Source organism: Cibotium barometz, chromosome 17 (genome assembly GCF_041138505.1).
Source record: "Cibotium barometz isolate CiBa-2024 chromosome 17, ASM4113850v1, whole genome shotgun sequence".
In the NCBI taxonomy this organism is placed as follows: domain Eukaryota; kingdom Viridiplantae; phylum Streptophyta; class Polypodiopsida; order Cyatheales; family Cibotiaceae; genus Cibotium; species Cibotium barometz.
Genome location: NC_141062.1, coordinates 37059961 through 37082987, shown reverse-complemented (window position 1 = coordinate 37082987; position 23027 = coordinate 37059961). Strand labels below are relative to the sequence as shown.

Here is a 23027-nt window from a genome sequence, read left to right as displayed (position 1 = left end):
TGCGTTTGTCTTGGCACCCTTTTGCTTTGGGCACTCGTTACGCATGTGTCCTTTTTCTTCGCAGATAAAACAACGTCCTTCCTTCTTGAGCTTTACAGCCCTAAGGAGTCGTTTCTTCTTCGCTGGTGTCGAACTTGAATTCTTCGAAGGTTGGTCCGAAGACTTTCCTTCAGTCGTGTTAGCCATAGGTGCGGAGAACTTTCTTTTATGCTTATTCCCCTGCTCGGTAACGGGTTTCGACTTGGAAGAGACCATTGTATCATCATAGATACGAGCTGAATGAATGGCTTTGTCCAATGTGTTGTATTTGTTATTTTTAACTTGTAAATGATATGAGTCTGGTAAACCAGCTATGAAGAACCCCAAAAGAGTAGTGGGATCCATCTTTGTAGCTTTCATCTGCAAGTCCCTAAACTTCTGGAGGTAGACCTCATAAGTGAGGTGCTGTGAGGTCATGGTCAAAGCTAAAAACCGGGCAACAACATCATAATCATCCTCTTTCTTGAGGAATTCCTTCTTGAAGACGTCTTCAAATTGTGCCCAAGTCGTTGGCTTAGGGTTGAGTTCCTTCCACCAAAGCAAAGCTTTGCCGGAGAGGAAACCTGCTGCTAACTGGATCTTTTTTCCATCATCATATGGATGAAACTAAAAGTGAACTTGCCACTTATGTAGCCACGTGTCCACGAAACCTGTCGGAGAGGAAACCTGCTGCTAACTGGATCTTTTTTCCATCATCATATGGATGAAACTGAAAGTGAACTTGCCACTTATGTCGCCACGATCTCCTTGGTGAGCTGCTTTTGCTCGCCCCGGAACGGTTCCGGAGTAATGTTGGGGCCTAAAGCAGAGGCCAAGGTATCCATACCCGATAGAGTAGAGAGGGTAGTGGTCAAAAGAGCGATGGAGTTTTGCAAAGCTTGCATCTGGGCTGCGATTTGTGCCTGACGTTCCGACGAAGAAGCTTCGAGAGCTACTTTGAACTCTTGGAAATCTGATTTTGACACATAATCGTCAAAAAGATCGGCATCGGTATCTTCCGTAGCCGGCAAGCCTTTGCGTTCCACAAGGGGCTCCAACTCTGATTCTTGGGTCGACATCGTGAAGAGGGCAAGTGGAGAGAAAATTCGATCTTTGCACAATGAAAGTGCAAGGAAACTTGAGAGCTTGAGAGCTTGAAAACTTGAGAGATGTGTGGCAAGAAGCCCACTTAAGGGGGTTTATAAAGGTTTCCCCAAAAACTAAAAATCCCCAAAAGCTATCTTTAGCTTTTGATTTTGTGTTTATATATATATATATATATATATATATATATATATATATATATATTCTATTTTCTTAAAAAAAAAAAACACCTTGAAACCTTGGAGGAGGGGTTTTTAAACTGTTTTTTTTATAAAAAGTTTAATCTTAAAAAAAAAGTTTTTAAACTGTTTTTTTAAACAAAGTTTAATCTTAAAAAAAAAAAAAATGAAAGCAACTGAATTCGGCGTATGCTTTATTGTTGTTTTTTTCTCTTGATTTGGCGCTGCCGCCTGTATGCTGCGGTCGCCAGACTGGGTGCCATCACCTTCGCAAATGCAGTCACCGACCGCTGCCAGCGCCGCCTTCGCGCAGGTGACCGTGGCTGCTTGCGCCAGCCTGCCTGTCCACGCTACACGCTTGCGCACAAGTGTGGCCGCCTGCGCCTGGGCATGGCCATCTGCCTGCGCTGCGTTGCGCTGCATAGATCTGGCCGCCTGCCTGCGTACAGAGCCTGGCTGCCTGCGCACAAGTCCCGGCCAGCGTGCATGTCCCAGCCAGCAGTACCGTGCGCATACAACAGGCGGTGTTCTCCTCTCTCTTTCTCTCTCTCTCGCTTTCGCGTTCAACCACAAGCAAACGAATATGCTTTTTGTTTCTGTTTTCTCTCTACGTTCATGCGACTGCACAAACGAATCATGCCTCTTCTTTGCAAAGCAAACGACCCTACCATCTACCTTTCCCATCAACATGGGTTTCTTTGATGAAAAAAACACATACTATTCTGAAAACAGCAGTATGCACAGAAAAAACAGCAAGCTTTTTGAACACATACCTTTCTTCGACCACATCTTCTCTACCTACCGACTTGCTCGTTCACGAGGCATGCTCTGATACCATTGTCAAATCCCCATGGATCTCCTTGTGATCGTTCCTGGTACTAGACTCGAATCCTGCAAACAAACAAACAAACAAACAACAAGGGGGTGGAGGCCTGACTCACCTCCCAACCATGATAGCCGTGGGCAAGCCCACAGTCTTGGCTGTCCCCACCGAGCCACGAGCTGAGCTAACTAGGTTGACGTACCGACCAATCTCCTCCTCGCGACGTCCCATACCGCCACGAAGCTACCCTCGCGGGCCTCGAGATCGCTGCCGGCCTCGGCTCTGTAAAGCAGGTGCACGTCTGCACTAGATCCAGGCTCCAAGACCATAGAGCTCTCACAAACTCGTGAGACTCTCTATATCTCAATAACTAACCTTGGCCACCCTTTTATAGGCTCTTGGCCGGTCATCGGGCGTCCACGCTTGGGCGCCCGCCCGTCCATACTTGGGTGCCCGCCCGTTAGTCTATCCCTAACTTAGCTCGTCAATCAACCTGTCTAGCTCCAAGCTTCCCCAAACCTCGAAGCTAGTCTTGTGTGCGTGTAGCACACGGTAGATACACACTGTGCACATGACATGAACCAAGAGGACGGGTGAACAATAAGGGGAAGAGCTTGGCTGAACCAAACCCTTCTCAAGAAGCTTATTCACTTGCTTCATGATCTCCTCTTTTTGGGATGCACTTACATGATAGGCTGGCCTATTAGGTGGTGAGCTACCCAGCACAAGATCAATGCGATGATCTTCCGGTCGTACAGGTGGTAACTCATCAACAAAACAATCATTGTGCTCTTGCAAAAATTTCAGCCTATCATTACTAAGAGTGTTTACATGTACATTATTTTCCTCAACATGATCTTGTACAAAAATCAAGTACGCAAAAACACTCTTTTTCATTACTTTCTTAATTTGTACATGAGATACAAGGGAAATGGTATCATTTCACCAGCATCAATTACATGTTCTCGACCTTTGTGCATGAAGGTGATCCTGCTGGTCTTGTAAGCCTTGCACGGATCAATACGTGTATGCCAAGGCTTTCCAAGCAATACATCACAGCCGTTCAAAGGCGCCACAAGAAAATCCTCATGATCCACGTAGCCTTGAATGTGTATGCGCAACTTGCCAAAAATAGGTATGACTCTACCAACAAAGGCAGCCCGTACTTCAATTTGAGGACCCATGTCCTCCACTTCAATACCCAAAGCAGCTGCCATCTGTGTGGATATGAAATTTTCAGATGCACAATCATCAAACATGAACAAAGCGGGTTGATCTTTGAGCTGTCCCCAAGCTTTACATACAACCCTATCTTTGCTATCATGTGAAGTGTAACCCTGCACATCCGGAACCATATGCACATTAGGTTTTGATGTATTTGCATTATCACGCTTCTTCTTGTTTGGGCATGCCTTTGCAATATGCTCGGTGCTACCACAAGTAAAGCATTTCCCCTCACTCATATATTGCTTTTTCTGTTCCGGAGAGAGACCATAGTCTCTCAATTTGAAGGGACGCTTCTTGGTAGTGTTAGGTGGCTGTCCATCATTTTGCAGGTTTTGGACAGCCCTCTCTTTGCCTTGAAATGAGGGTTTAGCCTTATTGGATCGACTCAATTTGAGTTCCAATTGCTCGGTGGCAGTGGCGGCTACGATTAATTGGTGTAAGGTATGACCAAGATACATTTGTAGTCCCGCTTTGTACACGGGTTGCAATCCTGATTGAAACCTTCTCTTCCTTTCCGCCTCGGTGACCAAGAGCACTTTCCAAAACTTTTGTACATATGCATTTACCGATTCCCCCTCATTTTGCTTTACCCAATTCCACTTCATTGTTATCTTATTCAATGCATTGGGAGGCAAGAATTGAGCATAGAACCTCTCCTTGAACTCTTCCCATGATCTTACAGGATTCGGTGAGAGCTTCTCCGTGAGCCACCAATGGGCAGTAGTGCCTTTCATGAACATGCTTACATGCCGGATCATGGATTTCTGAGTGAAATCCTCATCACTGAAAGCAATATCAAACTGGGCAATAAAAGCAAGTGCCTTTGATGCATCATATTCCCCATGATATGTGTCAAACTTCACAGATTTGTCTCCGGCTTTGAAGTCACGAGACTTTGATGCATGTGTGTGCGTGCATCTCAACATGTTTTCCCCCATTTTTGTCCATTGGGACAGCCCCTGTGAGTGAAGGGCATCATTTTTGGACCAAAAGGTGATGCATAAGGCATAGATACATGTGCCCTGTAAGCATGAGGCATGGCTGGCCTCTCAATATGCATTGATACATTTTCAGCCATAACTTCTCCCTCACAAGCACACTCGAAGGCATGAGTGGCATGAGAGATACGCGGAATACCTGCACCAACAGAAAATTGCAGCCCATGTTGCATGTGTTGTGCATGCACATTTTCAGCCCCGACAATGGCATTTGACATACATTTTGACCACTGCCATAAACATTGTATCCTTCACGGGCTACATTAGGTGTTCCTGCATGGCGTGAAGTCACTGATTGTTCCTCTCCCATAACATGGAGATTCATCCTCTTAGACATAAGTTCTTGTTCGGGCACTTGTGGGGATTCCAAGACATGTGGGATGGTTGCGTTTTCTGCATAGGCAATATATTGATCTTGGGAGAATCAAGTACATAGTGTCATGGGCATTTCTGACCAGATTTCCATACCAATGCATATGAATACAGTATTGCAAACAAGTGGTTGTCGATGTAGACTTAGTAGTACTTACAACCCACAGTACCCTCTCAAGTGCCCATGTTCCCTACCATCTGCTCTCTATTGTTCCACCAACACATGGTAGCAACAATCTGCAAGAGAGCACGTAGGACAAGAGAACACTACACAGGGTATGTGATCTTGTAATCCGGTTCCTCCCTCTTGCTATTTGCTCCCATATTTAAGCATAAAAGCTTACCAATAGCAAGTAGAGTCGATGACAGCGGAAGTCTTCGCGATGGAAGTCCTTGGAGTGTTGAGATCTTTGATTTGTCGTCTTTCTTCAGAGTCTTCAAGAGGATGAAGGGAACCTTGGGAAAGCTTCCCCTATGATTCAACTTGAGAAAGGAGAGCTGAAATTAGGGTTTTCAGCAAAAAGACCAGAAATTACAGCAATAAAGAGAGCTGTTTTGCTGAATTTCAGTCATTGGGAGTGTGTAGGAGAGTGATTAGCATTTGGAAACACTCTTGGAAGCTTGGAAAACACCCTAGCAAGTTGGGTATGGCTATGGAGAGCTTGGAAATGGAGAGAAATGGTGGAAAAACAGAGTTTTCAGCCTCCAGAAATCTTCATGAAGAGAAAACACGAATTTTCTCTTAATAAGTAAGTGAATTGGGGTCCAATCAAGTGAAGGGACATGGGGAGATGCCCATTTATGAGTAAAAGGGGAGGATCAAGTTCTGGACATTGAGTCTTGTCCGTCTCGGGACTTCAGTGAGTGTGAACTTGGAAGCGATCATAATTTATAAGTGACTTTTGGGCGCCCAAACTTTAATGAAGTGGGAACGTACTCACTTATAAATATTGGCTAAGTCCTAAGGGCTATTTGAGCCTAGATTGGGTAATACTTACCACCTGTTCACATGCCACACAACCATGTCAGCAGACAGTTTCACACGCACGGTTCGCGGGCGGGCGTCCCCTTACCCGGAACTACACATTGGTCAAGCAAGCATGAAAACAGTATGCAATTTCAATTGCAAGCAAGCACATAAAGATGCTATGCAATGTAGCATTGGTATGGACAATCCCCGTTCATGAGACTATACCAAAATAGACGTGCTCCAAGCAAGTACACGAGGTACCAGACCCAATGGAACACCAATCCACCAAGCATTTCCGGCCATGTACACGGAGGCACAAGTCCTAACGGAAAGCCAAGTCTACAGTATCACATGAGTGGCATCAATCCCCGGCATAAACAACTGCCATGGACACCAGTCCAATGTACATACATGATAAGAAAGCACGGGTGGACCAATTGGGTGGCCAAATGGTGACAGTTCCCTCCCCCCCCCCATTGTATGAGGTAGCCTTCTCCTCCTAGATGGGCGGGGGGGAAGAGCACCCTTCCCCCCTTTTTCCAGTTTTCTAGATTATCGCTCCCCTCCATGGAGCTGAGCTTGTACTTAGCCAACATGGCTGTTTTGCTTGGTAACTAATAGAAGGATCTCTTTCCCGGGAAAAAAAGAAGATCAATCTATCATTGCCAAGTTCTTGTCCACCTTTCTTTTTTCTAGCCTAATAGAAGTTAGTGTTGCCTGGGCAAATTTGAAGCTCTTCCACATTCTGCAACCTATAGACCTGTGAGAAATTAAAACTCTTAAGAAACAGCTCATCCAACGCTTGTCCATAGGCAGTTGTGTTCTCCATTTGAAGGAGTGTGCAAATATTTAGCCAAATCCATGCATCACTTCTTGTTTAAAAGAGTGTAGATTTTGGATGGTTTCGCCAGAGACTTCATTGCTTTTAAAGCTAGACGTGAAAATTTTAGATGTTTTGAGTAGATAATGCCACTGCATTGGTTAGAACCTTTTCAATAATAAGATTGTTTTCTATTGCAAATAATCTAACAGAGTTTGATGGAAGCTGGTTTTTGGTTTTACGGCAGGCAACTGATGGAAAGCAAGCAGACCTTGTCATTGGAGCTGACACGGTTGTGGAGCTTGATGTATTTTTCAAATCTCAAATCATGACCTTTTTTTGCAAGGATTATATTATATATCAGGCAGGAACTTATTGAGAGACACAGGAGTGCATGTATTCACACACCTAGCATGTAGATATTCGTATGCATCCCTATTTATTTGCATGTTTATGCGCTTGGTCCAATATGCATGGTTTTACATGCATGCAATGTGTGCATGTTCATGTGATTAAGCAATTCTATCACTTGAATAGTTTCTGAAGGTGTTGCTTTTTTAGCATTTAGATTCGCTTTTGTGTTTTGTGATGATGTGCTTCCCCTTATGCAGGGATTGATTCTAGAGAAGCCAAAAGATGAGGATGATGCTTTTCACATGCTTTCAATATTGAGTGGTATGTGCTACACAAAATGGTGCTGATGCTCATCAATGGGGGTCCTTGCCATCTAATTTAAGTTGTTGCCTACCCATGTGGAACCTTAAGCGCTGTTTTTGTGTGGCAAACTCTTTCACTTTTACCATCATGACATGGGGCAGGCAAACGAGGTCAAGCTAATCATTAGTCCCTCATAAAACACACACACGCACACGCACACACACACACACACACACACACACACTATAAGCAAGTGAACAAAAGAATCCATTAGCGCAAGGAGCAAGTTAAAGACACATTTGTTACAGATAATATCCACGAACTAGAGAGCAAGTTCCAAAGCTACTATCATCCAAGTTCTACATCAGTTTGAAAAAAAACTCTTGGCTATTTTTCTTGCCTTCCAGTGATTTGCATTGTGTTAGGCAAGATCTTAGATAGAAGTTCAGGTGCCATGTCACAAATAACCATAATGGCCTTGATGAGAGAATTTTTTTACGCGATGAACTTGTGACTCTCAGGTTTTTGGCATGGTCATAAGCGCTTTACACACCAATGGTGAAAGCCATCTCTCATCTTCCAACGTGGTTGCCAGGTCATGGTAATCTCTTCAGCTCTCAATACAAGGCTGGACGTCTCTTGAGATGTTGAAGCTCCAGTAAATACATGCCTAAACATCTTTTTTTTTTCTGAGAAAAGATCCTTTCATTAGTTATATAAAAACGCCCGTAGGGCTACAAAAGAGATCCTCTCTGCTCATAAGAAAACAGAGCAGAGAACAAAGCAAGGCAGCCAAGGAGACTCTCCCTAGGTGCTGAAAAATACAAGAATCAGTACAAAGAACTGAGAGGCTATATCATACAATAGGAGGAGGGAAAAGCCAAACAGGTGGCCTGTAGTGCCAACGGGGGGACCCCACGTGTAGGGTATAGAAGGGGCCGCTGCGCCAAGTGGTGTGAAAGGCCTGGCGCCGCAAGATCACCTCATCCGAGTCGCCCCGGATGCGGTCGTACTGTCCTCGCAGGGTGTGGATGAGCTCCTGCCAGATCCCCCGAACAGTCTTTGCTGGTGGCTCCAGTCTCCCCTCAAAGGCCCTGAAACACCGGGCCCTCCAGGTGAACCATATGGTGAGGCTGCTGAGGAGCTCCCATCGTAGATCCCTCTCCTGTGTCCAGCCGGTGGACGAGAAGTCCGGTGAAGGAACAAGGCGAGGCTGGCCCCTAATGAATCTGATGGCCTGGCTGTCCTGCTCCGTCTCATAGCCCATAGCAGGCCCTGACGAAGTCAACCAAGCAGCGGCATCCCACGTATACATCCCCTCTGGAGCGAGGGGGGCCAGAATGCGCAGCATCCCTAGCCAAATCTGCTGCGCCTGAGGGTAGTCCCATAGGCAATGTCTCTGTGTCTCCATAGGGTGGCCGCATTGGATGCAGGCCGCCGGAAGACCGCTGTAGACAAGCCAGGTGCCAACTGAAGAACCCCTGTGGGTGGGCGACCAGCCACACTGGAAAGTCGAGATCCTGCGTGCCTGTCGACTAGCCCAGAGCCTGGTCCAAAAGTCCTCCAGGAACTCCGGTGAGAGTCCCTGAAGCCGCCAGTGCCCCGATGCAGCTGGAGAGACCATCCTCCTCGCCGTCAAAATATGTCGCCTCAACCGAACAGTATACTGGAAAAAGGTGATCTCTGTGGCCTCAAGGGATGCATAAGGATCATGCCACTCATACTCGCCAGGGTCCCACTGGAGCCGGGCCAAGGGGCGCGCTGCATATGCCCATATACGCCAATCAGAGTCCACATCTGCAGGGTTTGGGTCAATATGCCACTTCTGAGAAGCGGCGGCCACCACCCGTATCCTCTGAAAGATGCACTCTGCAACCAAAGGCGACTCCACCTCCACTCTTTGAAGTCTGCCCTCATCCTGGATCTCATAGTAGAGGCATCTGCCATCCTCAGTGCAAGCTCTGACAGCAATCAGGATCTCCAACTGAGTAAAGGCTCCCATCCACCGTGGGGCCACGGGCTCGAGAGGCGTGAACCACTCCTCTGTGAGTGCCTCCTGAATGTAATCCCTCATAATCAACCTCCCTCTGAAGTGACCCAGCCTCTCCACTTGGATCTCCTCTGGGAGACTGCAGAAGGCCTGCTAGTCTCCAAAACTGCGTGTTGGGCCTGCCGCCAGTGGTCCCCAGGCTAGACGAGGCCGAGAACCCGGCATATGACCTTGCTCTGTGCGAACCGCTGGGCTCCAGATGAGCCGCTGTCTGGCCCGCTCCTCATCACAAGAAGGAGGTCTCTGAGAGAGCCCCGGTCTCAGCAGCTCCCAAGCTCTCAGGATGCTCAAGGCAAATCTGTCCTCCCATCCTCTACTAAGGCCTGTCCTCCTCATCTCTGTGAAGATCCATCGTATCTCTGGTGCCCAAGTGCCCCCTGCTGGGGGAGCTCGAGCCTGCAGCCGCTGCAAAAGAAGCTCTTTCCACGGCTCAGCGCCTGGAAGCAGCCCCCGAACAATAAGCTTCCCCAATAAGGCTCTACTTTGATCAACTGGATCTATAATGCCCAAGCCTCCCTGGGCCAACGGAAGTGTAATAACTGCCCAAGCAACCTTTGCCCTGGCTGGCTGACCATCCCGCCCAGACCAAAGAAAATTCTTGATCAGCCTCTGTACCTGGCTGATACAAGCGCTCGAGAAGATCCAGCAAGACGTAATGTACCACATGGTCGCTAAAAGCACCTGATTTGCCACCACCACCCTCCCAGCCAAGGATAGCCGAGGTGTACTCCAATACAAAAGCTTCTTTCGAATGCTCAGAAGAAGCGGGGCAATCTGCTGCTCAGGTGACAAATCTAGTCCAATCTGGCATCCCAAATATCGCACTGCTGTGCCAGGAGGAATCCATCTAAAACCCGGGTCTGGGCTCCATGCCGGAGTGGGAGCGCTACTGATCCAAAAGGCCACTGTCTTGCGCCAATTGATCAATGCTCCCGAAGCTGCACTAAAAACCTGGAGCGACTGCTCTGCCCGCTGAAGATTGGCCTCCTGGCCATGCAAAAATAAACCCGTGTCATCAGCAAACTCAGCATCGAGCAGGTCCTCCCCCCTGACTGGGAGCTGGAGTCCTCTCAAACCAACCTCCTCTGCGGTCAGATACATGCTCATAGCCTCCGTAAAGAAGAGAAAAAGAAACAGGGTGAGAGGACACCCCTGACGGACTGATCTGGTCAACTCAAAACTCGGGCCCCTTCCTCCTGCAATCAGCACCTGGCTACGAGTTGTGGAATATAGAGCCGCCACCCCTCGAATCCAACCTGGCTCAAAGCCCAGGCGAAGCATAGTGCCCTCTAAGAAACCCCAATCGACTCTATCGTATGCCTTCTCAAAATCGAGAAGCATCACGACCAAGTCCTCACCAAGAAATCTAGCTCGGGCCGTCGCCTCCTAGAAGGTGAAAATGTTGTCAAGGATACTACGCTCCTTGACAAATCCTGTCTGGGTAGCATGAATCAACTCCCTCAGGAAGGGTTGGATCCTCAAACTCAAGGCCTTTGCCAAGACCTTGTAGACAGTATTGAGGATCGTAATAGGCCTCCAATGCCGGATATCATCTGATACTCCCTCCCCCTTGGGGATAAGAAAGATCAAGCCCTCTGTAAAGCTCTGTGGCATCACCCCAATGTCCAAAACATACTGAAAGCCCCTGCGGAGGCCTGGCCCCAAAAGGTCCCAATACCGCATAAAAAAGGCAGGCGTCGATCCGTCCTCCCCTGGGCAACTATGGCACGGAAGGACCCTCAAGGCCTCAGCAAGCTCAACCTCTAAGAGAGGCTCACCCAGAACTGTACGCATACGATCTGTGACCCTCCTCTGCACATGGGCCCACACAGTCTGTCTGCAAGCATCCCGAGCCTCAGTGGCTGGCTCCGCTGAGAGCAGGTCTCTATAGAACCCAGTGGCCGTCCGGCCTCCCAAGCTGGCGGACTCCTGCTCGAGCATGGCGGGGCCCAGTAATCTCAAAATACTCCCTCAAAATACTCCCCAGTCACTCTATCACCAAGCTGCGTCCACTGAGAGGCCTGGCGACGATAGTAAAACTCATGTCTCTGCTCCTCTGCCTCTCTAACCTCCTGGCGTGCCTGGCTCAGCTGGGATGCCACCCACTCACATGTAGGCTGCTGCTCCTGAAGGCGCTGAAGCGAAGCAAGGCTACGTCTCAGTCGACGCTCCCTCTCGCGGGCCTCTCCCAGCCGTGTCAAGGCTGCAGCGTGCAAAAAAGAGCTGAGCTCGATGGTCCCTGGACACACTGGCCTGCTGCATCCTGGTCAGAGCTCTAACTATCATGCCATATCCTCTCAATGTCCTCAGCGAGACTAGGATCTGTAAGTACCCTCTCTGGGATCCTCAACTGCAAACTGGTCTCCCGTGTCCTCTCCTCAAGAGTCAAAATAACTGGCGCATGGTCTGAAAAAGAGGTGCCAGCGAGAATGCCAACGGAGCCCCCTCGCTCCCCTAACCTGTCGCCCACATAAAAGCGATCAATCCGTGATAGATTAGTCCCTCCCTGTCGGCGATCCGACTGTCCTGAGAGCGGGAGAAGGCCTCATGCTGCCATGCATCAGTGATCCTCAGTGTCATGCCAAATCGCTCCCAAGCTGCAAGCTCCGTACCGTGCACTGTAACATGACTGCCTCCCACCCTATCGGCCGGGTCCTCAAGCATGTTGAAGTCTCCCCCGACACACCAATGTGCGGCCTCTGGCAATGCATCCGTAACCTGGGTCCAGAACTCTGCTCTGGCACTCGCATGGTTGGGCGCATAGACATTGAGCACGCCAAAGAGCTCATCATGCGTTCTCAGAATGACATACTGTGCTCTACTAGGCACAATGATCTCGCGATCCACAATGGCCTGCCGCCATACATCCGCAATGACCATACATACTCCTCCCTGCCCACCCAAAGGGCCAAATCTTGCAGACCAAAAGGTGTCCCATCTACCAGGCATCACCGAACCATATCTCCGGATCCTGCTCTCACTCAAATGGTACTCCTGCATCAACAGAATATCAATACTGCCCCCAACCAGGCATCTCTGAAGCTCCTGCCTCAAGCAACCACGATAACGTATATAATGTGCGTCGCCAAGGCCCTGTACATTCCATGAGATGATTCTCATGGATGACCTGCTGAGGTGGATGCTGTCTCAGCCGTACGGCGGGCCTTCGCAAGCGGCTTGGATGGAGAATAGTCCCCATCCGAGCGGCTACGAATCTGTCCACCCGGTGTACTGCAAGAATCTCGGATCAGGCGCCAGTGGCTGTGTCCCATGGCGACTGCCTCCCGCTCAGACAGAGCACCCTCGTGTATACATACTTATCCAGGGTCGCGTGCTAAGTCTGCCACAATGCGAACGACCAAATGTCGAATCCCTGAGGCATCCACACTCCCGGGATCAATGAAAAAATGAGCCAACTCCCATAGTCGGCCTATCACATCTGTCACCTCCAGATCGCTCACATGGTGAGAAAACTCAACTGCCTGAGTCTTCAAAGTGCTAAGAGCGAGCTCCAGGGTCCACTCCCGGTCGCAAGGGCCACAGAGAGAGAATGAGAAGGCCACCGCTGAATCAAGTGCCTCCTCCCCGCGGGCCGGAGGTATCACTACATGAACTCGGATGGGTGGTGGCTCATGGGGGCCCTCTGCTCCAAAAAGCCGTGTGAAGGAGTAATCAAAAGCCTCCGAGGGCTGTCTAGTGTTGAGACGACTTAGCCGACTGCGGATAGAGGATATCCGTGAAGCCCGAATCGGCATGGTAAGTCTCCTCTGCGGTGCTCGAGCAAGGTCGGTGCTCAGAGCCCTCCGGACTGCAGGTGAACGCCAGGGGACTGCCAGGGCCTCCCGAGGAGCTGAGGCGAGCGGGGGGGGGGAGGAGGGGGGTGGGGAAGGAGCCGCTGCCGAAACCGGAACGGGGACGGGAGGAGGCGAAGGAGGAAGCGAGGCGGGAGGGGGGGACGGGGGAGGGCGAAGGAGGGGGTGCTGGCATCTCCTGGTCCTCAGTCGGCGCTGGGGTCTCCTCCTGGAGGGGAGCAAAGCTATTCCTCATGGGAACCCAGTGATGCTGAGTCTGTGGCTGCTGCTGCATCGGTCTCTGGGCGTGCTGCTGGGGCTGTCTCCCTCGGCGGCGCCCCTGTCCAGGCTGCCACTCCGAGGTCTCTGTGGGCTGAGCAGGTGTCCCGGAGGCTACCTGCCGAGCCGCATCTGTGGGCGGGCCATCAGGGGCCTGCTCTACTGCGGTGCAGGTCGGGGTCTCCTGCGAGGGCAGGCCTTGGCCAGGTGGCCGACCTGTCTGCAAATAAAGCACTGGTTCGGGAGCCCCGAGAACTCCACTCTCTGATCAATCCATCCCCCCCCATCCTAGGTAGCTGAATGACCTTCGGAAGGGAGGAGATGTCAGGAACCAAGACTCTGACCGAAGGTAGCCTAGCTGCTCTAGCCACCACTGAGGCTGCAGTGGGGCCAGTCTCGAGCACCGAGCCCACCAATGCTCCTATCCTCGAAAGGAGCGGAAGGTACTCGCGACGGAGTCCAGGGAAGCAAACAGTAACATGGAAAAGGCGCTCTCCCTGCTCGGCCGCTGCGGGGTCAAAGCCATGCTGCCAAGGTCTGAAGAATGCCCGAGCGCCCCTGATGTCAAGGGGACTCATGGCAAGGACCTGGGCCACACTCTGGGAAGTCTCGAACTCGATCTGGTAGTGTCCACAGCCCAGAAGCTGAACGTCCAGGATCTTGCCCACGTCTGCAAGAAGGCAGGCCTGAAGAAGATCCCGGATCTCCCCTCTGCTGGGGCGAGTGCCGACTATACGGCAGATGGTGGAATGTGCCTGGAGGCGTTCCACCTCTGCGGCGAGGCTTGCTTCCTCTTCTGGCGAAAGAGAAAGCCTGATGGGGGTATCCTCAGGGGCGGTCGAGGGGGCTGCAGAAGAGTCCCTCTGAGGTGGGGGGGAGGAGCCTCCATCAGAGTCTGAAGCTGTGGCGAAGGCGGGGCGAAGGCGGAGCGAATGCGATACCTGCAAGAACTGAGCTGCACATGAAGGGCGGAAAGGGCAGGCGGAAGGATTAAAAAAAAAAAAAGAAAAACCCCCAGGGGGCGGAAAAACCAGCAAGAAGGGAAGGGGCGGGGGTTGGGATAATGCGGCAGAGAATAAAACCCCCCGGGGGGGGGGGTGGGCAGCACGAAAGGAGAGGCGGGGGGAGAGAGAGGGCTGGCGGAGGGGGGGGACGGGGCGCTGACGAGGGGAGGGGGGCGCGATGGCGAGCTGAAGGGGGGCGGGCGCTTCAGCGCGAGAAGGCGAGATGAAGGTGGGGGGGCGCGATGGCGAGATGAAGGGGGGGCGCATAAGCGATGGCAGGCGGGGGGGGGGGGGGGCGAGGGAGGGAAGGCGAGGGGCGAGCAGGCAGCGCGAGCGCGAGCAGGGGTGAAGGCGGGAGCTTCAGCAATTATTTGTCAACATTGTTAGACAGGTGCTTGGCTTTATCCACACGTGGCAGGCTTCTCTCAAGAACTGCCCAGACTTGTCAGACCTTGGCCCCACCACATGGAAAATGAAGAAATGACAGTGGACACGTGCTAGATTGGCTTCCACTTGCCTAAACATCTTTGGTTGCATGACGTGAGATTGGGCCGAATCTGTCCCAGAATGAAATCTCCCTTGGATCCATAGTAGTGTGGGCTTCTAAACAAATAGTGCTCCTCGTCCTCCACTTCACCAATGGTGCATACTGTGCATATTCGTGCATCTTGTGAGATGCCCTTGGCTGTGCCTGACTCAACCCTAAGGCCATGAGAAGATATTGTCAGATGGCCAATCGCTATCTGCACGGCATGTGACACGTGCATTTGTAAGTACCCTGGACCCTCAATGAACCCATCCTCAGAAAGTCTCAAAGAATGCTCAAAGTTTCGTGGTGAGCGTTGGTTGCGGACATTCATGTCTGCCGGCTCGTGTCAAGCCCTAGCAGGTCCAGTTGAATGAGACAGTTGATCTCTTGCCACGAGAGATCCAAAAACAGAGAATCCAGACTGTAATGGAAGGGAGGAAGGTAGTCTATCTGCATGCATGCATGAGTGGGTCATGGATGATGGAGGAGAGCTGTGATGTAAGTGTGGATATGGGCAATGTAAGATCAAGTGCTAAAGTCGGTGGGATAGGTGATCTTCATAGATGGAGTCAAGATCTTGATGAAAATGAACGCGGGTGGAACGGAAAATGGGGGGTCCAGAGTGGGTGGTAGAGGGGAGCAGGAGACAGTGAAAGGGAGATAAATATGGTTGGTTCCTATGGGTGGGAGTGGGATAGTGAAATCTCAGATAGGTGACATAAGAGTAGAAGATGCCATCAAATAATCGTCCGTACTCGAGTCACCCCATTTGGAAAGCATGTAAGGCTATCAGATATTGGCCAACGGTATATCCCATCATATATGATCAGCTCATGCATGGCTCCCATGTCCAAAAAATGCCTCTCATACAAAGTAACATGTCCTACATCTTGGGACGTCCATTGTAATCCCATCTCTCCCAATCCATCTTGGAGAGCATAACAGAGTCTGCATGGAAATCACACATCTAAACGTGCACCCAGATGTCCATGCATTGAGGTCACCCACAAGAGGATATCCCCTCGTTGCAAGTGTATCACAGTCCCCCACTAATAACACAGCTTCCCTTCACAGTTACGGAAACGGCCAAAATGGCACCTCTACACAAAATGACGTCTCCCCTTTGCTTGCAGCCCGAAACACATTTCCATTGGGGTAAGTTAACAGGATGGGGAAACGGCAGTAGGGGGAAATGTTTCCCCAATTTTTTCCAATGAGTAGATCGTTCTACAGTAACAACTTGAGTGCTCTTTTGTTCCTTCTCACCAATCCAATCTCCAATCATATATTCTCGTGATCTCTTACATCTCCATGTGTTTCTTCTCTCCCTATTCTTCTCCATCCTCACCCTTATTTTACATCTCCCTCCTTGAGGTAGCATTTTCCAGTTTTAAGGCACCTAAAATTGACATTTTCATTTTCGTTTTCCAATATATAACTATGTTGCCTTCAGCTGTCCTGTATCAAGATGAGAGATGATACCAAGACCATCGTATCCATCGTATGGCCTAGGCAGCTTATCCGTGACTGACCGTATGGAGACCTAGATCCAACTGGGTGGCCAACAATATGGAGGCCTAGACCCAGAAGGCTGAAGGTTGTGGACGGTTTATCAAAAGCCAAGGTCATGAGGGACCTTATACCTAGATAGTTTACCGGTGGTTAGGTTATGGCCTGGATGGGAAACTGAAGTAGTGGACATGGTGGTAACTTCCATATACAGGGTGCACTAGCATGATGCTAGGTTGATCCATAAGTTTGACCATGGAATCCAGAGGGAGGTCTGGTTGCATCAAGGTCTAAACTTGTGTACCTAACCGGGTTTTACATGGGGTATGCTATGTCCCATGTTGTGTGGACATAATGTGGCTAGTGTTAGAGGCCGGACGCACAGTTCTTATAGCAATGTGAACTAGCCAAGTCGCTATATACTTGGGATTATGGCTCATTTGTGAGTAGTTCCTGTGGAGGAACTCTACCTTGGGATTGGAGAATCTCAAAGGTCCCAGTTAGTGGTTACCCCACTCATGGGCAGTGTCAATGAGATAGCCGCGTGATGGCTGGGGGGGTGTGGTATGGGACATGCATGCTTTGCGGGCACATGCTTGCTAGGGTTGTGCCTGTGTCTAGCTTGGTGGTTGGCTTACCACGGTGAGTGGTTTGGAGCCTATGGTTGGGTGGTGACTGCTAGCCAAACCCCTATAAGTTCCCTTTGTTTGTTTGCAATTACACTGGTTTGCGGTGTTGCAGTGCTATGGACGAGCTTCTTGGACAATAATTAGTGAGTGTCGGTCGTGAGCAAGCACACAAGTAAGTGGATTCTTGCTTTGAGTGTGATTAAGGGTAGGTCCTGGTGGTACATGCACGATTCACATCTATGTCTTAGATCAGCGTTTTCCATTGTATATACCCATCCATTGCAATATACAATAGTTTAGGTCTCTCATGTCTTCAGTATTGTCTGTTTCCTATCTTGATTCGTGGTAATCCTTGTTTTGCTTAGCGTTAGTCATTGTTCACGTTTTGCGCTGCTAGCACGCATGTTACACAGTCCAACACCATTAGAGGGTGCAGGGCCAGGAGGAGTGGCATGCTTGTTTTGGCCTCACATGTGTAAAGTAGCGTTAGTCCTTGTTTTGCTTAGCGTTAGTCATTGTTTACGTTTTGCGCTGCTAGCACACATGTTACACAGTCCCAACACCATTAGAGGGTGCGGGGCCAGGAGGAGTGGCATGCTTGTTTTGGCCTCACATGTGTAAAGTACAATGGTGGTCACACGAGATCAGGAGGCCCATTTCACGTGGATGCATTTAGTCAGGATTGGGTTCAAGATGCTGTACATTGCAGTATGTTACTTCCCACTCGAGACATCAGCCTATGGACAAGATTTGATGCAGGATGGACAGTTCCCATATGCCTCTTTGTTTGCAGACATTGTGGAGTTCTCCCTACCTCCTGGCTGACCTGGTTTACTAGGGATTTGGTTGCGTTGGCCACTGAAACCGGCCTTCAGAAATATGACGGGCGGTGGAACAAACACTCGCACACAAAACACTTCATCACCCATGGGAACCTGAAAAAGGAAAACAAACAGGGGAGCTAGAATGCTCCTGCAAATAGTACAAGGACACCAATTGGCCCCAAAACGCAGTGGCGCCCCTTGCGGTATTTCTTTACTTGATCAAAAATGAGTACATAGTAAAACTTGTCGAATCCTTTACCAATAGGATCCCTTTTAGCTTTTCACCCAGGACTTTTCCCAATAAGAACTCTCGCTTAGTACAGCAAAGCATTTTATAGAGAAGGCACACCTGTACAACACCTCCCTGCTTGAAAAGGTCTTCTCCATCTCAACCATGGACCCCCATGAACCCTTTCCCAAACAGCAGTAGGGCTGTACCAAACCATATGTCCTTCCTATAGTCACAGCCTGCATGTAATCTCGAGAAAACTAGAACCTGTTCACACGAATCCAGAGACATGCTTTCCACACGAAACCGAAGACCTGTATCCGATAAACCAAAGACCTGTATCCCATAAACCATAGGCCTGTTTCCTCGATACCAAAGTCCTGTTTCTTCTCGAAAGACCAATGTCCTGTTTCCATGACAGATAAATCCACATATGCACCATCCAATCACGGTGCCAAAAACCTAGAGAGAGAAAGATAGAGGACGTGTCAAGCAATCCTTGAATACACATAAGTCCAAGATGAAGAGCCACACACATCTCTTCCAAGAACTTCATCCTGTGCATATGTAGCTTGATCCTCTGTTTTCCAATCTCGTAAACAGAACGTGCTTGCGAAGAGAGATAGAGAGAAAGACCCCTTGGCTGTTAGCCCCTCGGTGCCTCCTTTAGCTCACCTTCTTCCAAGAGAGATAGAGAGAGACCCGCGCTAACTGCTTCCACACATGCAGCCACTTGGCATAGAGAGTCTCCCATCTGAAACTCGTCTGGCTGCCCAACTATCTGCAGAGAAATTCCTGCTTGACGCCTGCCTGGCTACCCATCACTGATTGCCCATCTAGTTGCCTGCTTGGCTGCCCTATACTACCCGTCTGTAGTCCACAACCGGCGGTAGCAGCACACCTGGCAGCAGCAGCGGCACATCTGGCGGTAGCAGCTGGCGGTCAGCAACACATGCAGCAGCATCAACGTGGTAGCAACGGCATCCAGCGGCAGTGGCAGTGGTACCCGGCAGCGGCGGCCGCGGTTGTACCCGCCGGTGGCGGCGGCGGCACTGTACCCGGCGACGGCGCCAGTACCCGACGGCGACACCTGGCGGCGGCAGTATTGTACCCGGCGGCAGCTCCTGTACCCGGCTGCGGCGGCGGTACAAGGTGGCTGCGGCGGCTCTGTACCTGGCTGCGGCGGCGCCAATACCCGACGGCGACAGTACCTGGCGGCGGCACCTTTGTACCCAAGTAGCAGCGCCTGGCTCCTGCGCTGCAGCACTGAAGGGTCATACGGCGATCTCCCATACGGCCTCACCACCACCCTGTCCCTCGAATCTCCGCTACCTTCCCTTATATAAAGAAAGGATGCGTTTTTCATAAAAACGCCAAAAAGCAAAGGTTTTAAAAACACATGCTTTTCAAATAATAATAATAATATTATTATTTTTTTGATCATCAAAGGTTTTTTTTAAACCTTATAAATTAAAGTTCCTTTTTGTCCTCTTTCACACTTGGGCTGGCCTCCAACATGGGTTTCCTTTTCACATCTAACTGATGCATGTCCACACTGTGCGTCCTGTGCCCATGCCCACCTGCTTGTTGTAGAGGGAAAAACACAGGGTCGTAACAGCCGCCCAATTGTTATGGGCAGCCATGTGTGAATGAGATTATGGAAAAAGGGGCATTTTCAGGTCGTGTAGAGCTGGCCAACCAGCGCCATAGTCCCCCATGAATAGGGTTAATGGGATTATTGTTCAAGACATCCCACATCTCATGTTTTTAGAGCTTACCAAGCTGAAGTACTGGGCTTAAGCTAATAGGGAGAATCTGGAAGATGATCTATAGCAACTTTGGGCTAAGTATTTGTTCCTCACAACAGCATTGGGGATGAGATCAGTTTGGGTATCATTTTGTACTTAGGTACATTCAGTTGTAGCCTTTTCTTGTGCATAAAAACAAAATAGGTTTAGGTCTACTTGCTATATGCTTGTGTTTTGTGTTCTGCGGCACTCTCTCTCTCATAAACATGTGTACATGGCACAAGTATACCACACTATGGGTCTATGCAATCTCGCTTAGCTTACATAAAAGGCTTCTATCTTTTGTTAGGTTTGCAATTTGTTTTTGTGTACACAATCCGGTAAAGTTATGGAAAAGAAGTTTAAATACAGAGGAAAAATATGTAATGTTTCTCTCTACATCTTCAAGATCCAACTGTGTTGATTTGATTTACATACTTCTTTACATATAGAAAGATTATCTGATTCTATCTTTGCCTTATTCCCTTCGTTCGAGCAAACAATGTTAGGCAATATTTGGCTTTGTCCTAAGTTTACTTGAGTATTTTAATTTATAGGCCGCCGACATCGGGTTTTTACTGGTGTTTCCCTCATCCTTCCCTCTGCTTGTGGTGAGTGCCATCTGAACCAAACCTTTTAAAGTCGTGCAGAATTCCATGCATTATTAGATAGCTTCACTGAATATTTATGATTGAACGTTGCTGTCTTTGTGCTTTTGTGCTAGATCCTGTCCTCGGCAAACCACCTCTTGTGCACACCTTTTGGGAGGAGACTAAAGTGAGATTTCGGTCTGCCATTCTAGCAAAAAGCCATCAAGTTATCAGTTGATGCTGTGGGTGAGATTTAACTGGAGCTTTTTTTGCCAGGTTGATTTTGGTAAACTAGAAAAGAAAGCAATAGATGCCTATGTCAAGTCACGGGAACCAATGGACAAGGCTGGTGCTTATGGCATTCAGGTTTTTGACATACATTCTTCTCTTGAGTTACTTGTTTAGTTTTACTAAATATTGCAGTATTGGTTGCTTGAGTTCATAAAATTGTATATTCTTATAGGGCATTGGAGGCTCGTTTGTGAGATCAGTGACTGGATGTTTCTATAATGTCATGGGTTTTCCAGTCTACCGGTATGTTGTTGAGGAGGTCCATATTATTATACTGTTTGAATGCCCTCTGCACACACACACACACACGCACGCATACAAAAACAAGGAAACATTAGCAGGCTATTTTTACAAAAAAAGGCCAAGGGAGGAACCTTGCTTGAAGAAACCCCTTCCTAGTATAAATGCTCCATACTTCTGCCAAGTGTAAACACCTCAGTATTGGAGGAGTGTTGATACACTTGTATATAAGCACACGTGCATGCACATACACTCAATGCCATACATGTGTGTGCGTGCATGCACCAGCAACCTCTAGTAAACGCATTCAAGCTCCACCTAGCATGTGGAAAGCACCTTTGAGGACCTCTGATTAGCATAATTTCATCAAAAAGTACTATCCATGACTTGTTTCTTGAATTGTCACATCAAAATCCAACACCCTTTCTGCTGCTGCAAGTTAAACAAACCTCATGGGTTCAGGACTGTTGCTTTCACACAAGTGAAAGAGCCGGGGCTTTGATACCAATATAACAGGAGCGTGACTCCAGAGATGTTAATATTCCAATTGATTCAACTACACAATGCAAGATGGAATGGATGCAGAAAAACTCGTTTCTTTCTCATGCATGCAATGAGTTCATTGCAGAATTGTCTAACAGAAATTTAATATAACGCTCACAGGTTTTCTGTGGAGCTGGATGGGCTGATAAAGAAGGGAGCACTCACTTACTAGTCCTACAAGTTGTCTCTTAACTCTACATTTGCTTCTTGATGTTGCTCTTCTCTACCTCTACTTCAGCTTCATTGGTGATGATTTTGGCTGGCACGCACTTACTAGTCCTACAAGTTCTGTCTCTTAACTCTACATTTGTTTCTTGATGTTGCTCTTCTCTACCTCTGAGAGCACGGATCCTCTACTCCGGCTTCATTGGTGGTGATTTTGGCTGGCAGAGCATACAATGATTTAAGCATTAACTTATCAAGGTTGTTGATTTGTGAACTTTATGTAGTCAAGAGAGTAATCTATTGCAGATACAGGATTTACTAAGATGCTGTCTAGATTCAAGTCTCAAGCTTTAAAGCTTTAGATTTAGTATGATATACTGTGCCCCCCTTTCTGCATCATGTATTCCTTACAGTTAAAACCTCGACTTCGTTTGCTTCATTCGCACCTATAACAAGAATGATTAACCAATTGAATAGGTGCTAAATCTATAAATACTTCTTTTCACTTTTTGGCTTAATTTGTTTTACATGCCATATTTTTAATTGAGTTATAACAAGCCCTGCACTTGCACGCCTGCGTGGCTTGAGCCTCTGCTCTATTTGCAATCTAGTGAAGAAGAAGAAGAAAACCCCATGCACTTTGCATACATACAAAGTGTGTGTGTGTGTGAGAGAGAGAGAGAGATATTAACGTCTACAAAAGACCCAAAGGGTTTTGAGCCTCTGCTCTATTTGCAATCTAGTGAAGAAGAAGAAGAAAAACCATGCACTTTGCTTACATACAATGTGTGTGTGTGTGTGTGTGTGTGAGAGAGAGAGAGAGAGAGAGAGACGTCGTAAAATTACATTGGCCTCTTGCTTCTTCTGCACGACATGCACTGAAACAATTATGCATCTATTCATGAGTTGTCCAGTGGCCCGTCAGATTTGGTCTTTTGTCTCTCGCGTTTGGGAGGCAGTAGAGAGGTCTACTCTTTCGGCTCATGAGTGGATATTTGGGATTTGTCCTCAAGTCATTACTTCGGACAGTCACCTTGTGATATTCCATTTCCTTAGATGGACAGGACTTTGGCATATTTGGACTACACGGAATGGGTTCATCTTTGATTCCTCGTCTGGAATACATGGGCACATTCTACGTATCCGCGGTTTGCTGCTTTGGCAGTTTTCTTCTCTTCTCTCAGCTCAGCTACTGGATGCAGATGTTATTTCGTTATGATCTACGGCGGCTCGGCTGGCTCATCTTTGATGCTTTTATCTGGGATGCTTATTTGGCTGGGAGGCTCTCTTATTAGTGTACAGGTTTGCATGGTCATAATCCTTTAGAGGATCTTTTGTGGGGGGTTTTTTGGGGCCATAGGTTCTGTGTGAGCCATGTGGCTGATGTACATTTTTACAT

General features: G+C 48.6%; 1 protein-coding gene across 6 annotated transcripts in view; it reads left to right on the top strand.

Moving 5' to 3' along the window:
* LOC147629956 (uncharacterized) overlaps positions 1-22047 on the top strand; it is a 50120-nt gene extending 28073 nt beyond the window's left edge. For 5 of the 6 annotated variants that reach the window (XM_086811498.1, XM_086811499.1, XM_086811501.1 and 2 more), the window contains 7 exons: positions 6759-6818; positions 7123-7186; positions 20357-20410; positions 20524-20576; positions 20666-20755; positions 20853-20923; positions 21584-22047. In XM_086811498.1, coding sequence (XP_086667624.1) covers positions 6759-6818; positions 7123-7186; positions 20357-20410; positions 20524-20576; positions 20666-20755; positions 20853-20923; positions 21584-21635 — 444 coding nt within the window. In that variant the 3' untranslated portion in view covers positions 21636-22047. The remainder of the gene's footprint in view (positions 1-6758; positions 6819-7122; positions 7187-20356; positions 20411-20523; positions 20577-20665; positions 20756-20852; positions 20924-21583) is intronic. The other variant, XM_086811497.1, reaches the window with a different exon arrangement.
* Positions 22048-23027: the final 980 nt, after the last annotated feature.